The sequence below is a fragment of the Alexandromys fortis genome, unplaced genomic scaffold (assembly GCF_014885135.2).
Source record: "Alexandromys fortis isolate MF-2015 unplaced genomic scaffold, M_Fortis_MF-2015_v1.1 scaffold_242, whole genome shotgun sequence".
In the NCBI taxonomy this organism is placed as follows: domain Eukaryota; kingdom Metazoa; phylum Chordata; class Mammalia; order Rodentia; family Cricetidae; genus Alexandromys; species Alexandromys fortis.
In genome coordinates, this window is record NW_026068123.1 from 708158 (window position 1) to 712438 (window position 4281).

General features: G+C 50.3%; 1 protein-coding gene across 1 annotated transcript in view; it reads right to left on the reverse strand.

Moving 5' to 3' along the window:
- Nucleotides 1-4281, reverse strand: part of Dnm2 (dynamin 2) — an 86180-nt gene that overhangs the window by 24602 nt on the left and 57297 nt on the right. The window contains exons 8-10 of the mRNA XM_050125513.1: nt 3902-3969; nt 3193-3331; nt 779-865 (exon numbers count right to left, since the gene is read on the reverse strand). Of these exons, the coding sequence (XP_049981470.1) occupies nt 779-865; nt 3193-3331; nt 3902-3969 (294 nt within the window). The remainder of the gene's footprint in view (nt 1-778; nt 866-3192; nt 3332-3901; nt 3970-4281) is intronic.

Below are 4281 nucleotides of genomic sequence, written 5' to 3' on the forward strand. Positions count from 1 at the left end.
TTAAAGATGGCAGACAATGAGGGCTGATGAGAAGCCAAGGACAATGGCACGGGGTTTTGATCCTACTTCATGTTCTGGCTTTGTGGGAGCCTAGCCAGTTTGGATGTTCACCTTCCTAGACCTGGGTGGAGGGAGGGAGGACCTTGGACTTTCCACAGGGCAGGGAACCCTGACTGCTCTGGAGAGGAGTTGGGGGAAGGTGAGAGGGGCGGGAGGAGGGGGAGGGAAATGGGAGGCTGGGAGAAGGCGGATAAAAAAAAAAAAAAAGATTTCCGCCTCCTCCCCACCACCGCCTCCCATTTCCCTCCCCCTCTGATGAATCTTTTTTAGGTGGGAGTGTGAGACACAAAATCTCGTGCAGCCCAGACTGGTGGGCTTGAATTCAGTGTCAGTTTCTGATCCTCCTGCCTCCAGCTTCCAAGTGGTAGGATGACAACCGTGCACAATCACAACCTGCTTCCAGGGTGCTAGGCAAGTGCTACACCAACAGAGTCATGGTCTAGCCTTGGAATGCATCTTTGGGGCTGGTAAGATGGTTCAGCAAGTGAAGAGGCTTGCCTTGTAAGTCTGGTGACCTACATTTGACCCCCCCAAACTTCTACATAAAGAGAGAAGGAGCCCAACTTCTTGGAGATGTCCTCTGGCCTCCACATGCATGTTGTGGAAAACTCATTTGAAATGAATAATTCTAATAAAAAAACAACCTCACAGAACTATACTCTCAATTTTCCAACACGTGAACAGATGAGGAAAAGGAAAGAGTAAATTGGTACATTACCTGGTCCTTGGTTCTCCCCTCTCGCTCCCTGATATAGGTGGTGACAATTCGCTCTGTCTCCTCTCGCAACCGGGGGTAGGAACTGAGCTGGGGGACAAGTAGAAGGGCTGAGCTGGCAAGGTCTTCATGGCCAGGCCAGAGAGAAACAAACCGAGTGCAAGTGCAAGGATGAACAGGGAAAGAAATGAGGGGCCACCAGGTCCCCGCTTTGCTCTTGTCTCCCAGCTTCTCAGCTGAGAGACAAGAGCAGGCCAGTCAGGGGCAAGTGGAGTGAAAAAGGGGAGAGGGTGGCAGTGCATGCTGAGAGCCGCTTTGCAAAGCCAGCAAAGGGAGGTGAAAAGTGGCAGAGAAATGAGTGACATGCTTTTGTCACCCAGAGGTGCCAGACATCCCCCTCCCGCCCAGCATTAAGTGCAGGTAGGACAAACTGATGGCCCTCACTGAGCATTCAAATGAGCATGGTGCCCTGCTCCAGGATAACAGAGACAGCATCTGGGCCATCGAGCTCAGGGAACCCTTTGCTGGAAACTGTCCCCTGATCACTATGAATTTGGCACCCATATGGGCAACCCTCAAATCCCCTTCTGGGATAGTGAATGATCTGAGCCCCAGTTGGTGAGAGATGCTGCTAATGCACCATAAGGCAGGAACATGCAGGTGCTCATGTTAGGGCAAGGGGGTGGGACCTAGGAATAGGAACTGCTTCACAAATGGGACTGTGCTTGGACATGCCAAAGGTAACTCCATTGGACCCTAGAACTGAAAAGGTGGGGATGGTGACAAGTGTGCTTAGCAAGGGTTCCCTCCAGCAGGACTGTCCAGATGCTCAGGGCTGATGCCAGTGAAGAAATGATGAGGTGGGAACTGATGAGGGACAGGAGGAGCAAGGCCTGTTACCTTCTCAGCACACTTTTTAATGACCGTGGCTAGCTCCGACACCACCAGGTCAACACACTTCAAACTTGGCTCTTTGAGTTTTACAAGCTGTTTTTTCACGATGGCTTCAAAGGCCATGTCGGGGGTGAAGAGCCCCGTCCTGGGTCGTGTGGAGAAGGGCGGGACGAGGTTGAGAGACACCCAGGGGTAGTGCAGGCCACACGCACAAATGCACACACAGGACAAGAGATGGAGAGAGAGAGAGAGAGAGAGAGAGAGAAGAAACAAGAATGAGCCAGTTAGTGCATGCGCAGAAAAGCCTACACCCATGTATGTCTTGGAAGCTGCTTGGAATCAACAGGCCTGGGAGAGCAGAGCCGGTCTACAGGACACTGTCATCATAGGGACAGAGGTATGTGAGCACATCTCAAATGGTCACATCAGTGACAGTGGCTCCCAGGGTGACAGTCAGCAGCCACGCTAGGTTCTGATTTTTCAAACAGTCCCACGCAGTACATGCTAACCTCCAACTTGCCATACAATTAAGGATGACTTTAAACTTTGGATCTTCCTACTTCCAACTCCTGAGTACTAGGATCACAGATATGAGCCACCATATCTAGTCTATATGATGCCAAGGATGGAACCCTGAGCTTCGTGCACGCCAGGCAAGCACTCTACAAACTCACCCTACCCCCTTGCCTGGCTTTTTTTTTTTTTTTTTTTTTGTCTTGTTTTTTCCTTTTGCTCTGTTTTCCAACTGGAGAAGCTGAGGAAGTACACGGGGACTTTGCTCCAGTAGAACAGGCAGCTCAAGCAGAAATTCTTTGCCATTTCAGAGAGCTGGGGATATTGATCCTGCAAGCAGATGCCCTCTCTTCCCAGCTAAGCACTTCAGCTGCTTGTCAGGAGTGTACTGTCCTGAGAACTAGCCCTCTCAGAGGAGCCTGGCAGGTTGGTTGGAATGGAGACAGTTGCCCATGAAGAGTGGGATATAGGTCTTCAGGACCAGGAAGACTGAGCATAGAGTTTACCTGGGAGGGGTGGAGATGAAACAAAGACACCACAGGGCACAGCAAGAGCTGGTAGGGCCACTGAGGAGCCAAAGTAGCTTTGTGAAGCTGGGCACTGAACTCTCATTACACCATCAGTTTTGTGTTCTTTCCAGTGCCAGGGGGACAGAGAAGTGACTCGTTCCAGAGAAGCCAGGCATTTGTCATTTGTCAAGGGGGATAGCAGGGGAATTTCAGGGGTCTTGGCCTCCAAAGCTCAAGCAGAAAGCCCCGATCTGCTTCCCTAGCAAGCAGCAAAGCAATACAGCCAGATGATACCCCCATTCCACCAGATGCATGCTGGGCTTGGTATCAGGGTCCCAGGAGGCCTGTTACCCTCTAGCTGGTACTCAGAAGCCCAGTGTTCCCCCACCCCCTCCTGAGTGGGTCCAGACTGACACATTCCCATCCCTTCAGAATTCTTGGAAATGAGGTAACCTGGGGCCTGATACCAAGCCTGCGGCCCCATATCCGCGGGTGCGGTACCTTGCTGGTGCATTGCCTAACTGTACTGATAAGCTCCTGGATAACCAGGTCCACGCATTTCAGACAGGGCTCTTTCAGCTTGACCACCTGCTTTTTCACAATGGCCTCGAACGCCAAGTCCGGCGTGAAGAGCCCAGTTCTAAAAAGGTCCGGACCCAGTGGGGAAGCAGGGAAAGATAAGTCAGAGAGAAACAAAGGGCAGTCAGCCACTTTCTAAGCATGGCTAGGTTCCCTGATGAGGAAGGTCATTCCATCAAAGCTGGTTGGGATGGCCGAGAGTCCCTGGTTAGGGAGCCCTCACAGTAACTCAAGAATCTTGAGAGGCGAGAGAACTGGGTACACTTCATTGATTGTAATTACGGATGGGACACTAAGAGGCTCACAAGTGACCCATGATCAAACAAGATTCGGGTTCCCATGAACACAACTCAATTCTCTTCCCACCCAGCCTCTGATCACTACAGATTTCACAGGGAATAAGGTCACACTAATCTATGCATTTCATCCAGAGGACAAAGTAGCTAAGAGACCCAGAATAGAATACAGAGGCAACACATATACTCTCTCTGTCCTTGGAGACCAAGATGTTTAAATAGTGCTGAAAACTACCCATGAACCTTGTCAAGGTCTCACTACCAGAGACTCAGAAGGTTGAGGGGCCCACATGGGTCGAGGGGAGGAGAACATGGGAACTTCCCATGTAACTTGCCTGACTCCATGGATGTTCTTAATAGCATAGCTGATCTCTCGCCGTAGATCTTTCTCATCAAACTCCATCTGAGAGAAAACAAGCAAATACATGGAATGAATTCCCAGGGTCACACCAAGCATAAGCAGATTCTGGGACAGTTTGTTCTATTTATGACTATACTTCACAAAGATGACCTAGCAGCTCCATGTTAAAAACAACTGAAGGTGGGCTGGAGAGATGGCTCAGTGGTTAAGAGCACTGCCTACTCTTCCAGAGGTCCTGAGTTCAATTCCCGGCAACCACATGGTGGCTCACAACCATCTGTAAAGAGGTCTGGTGTCCTCTTCTGGCCAGCAGACATGCATACAGACAGAATATTGTATACATAATAAATAAAT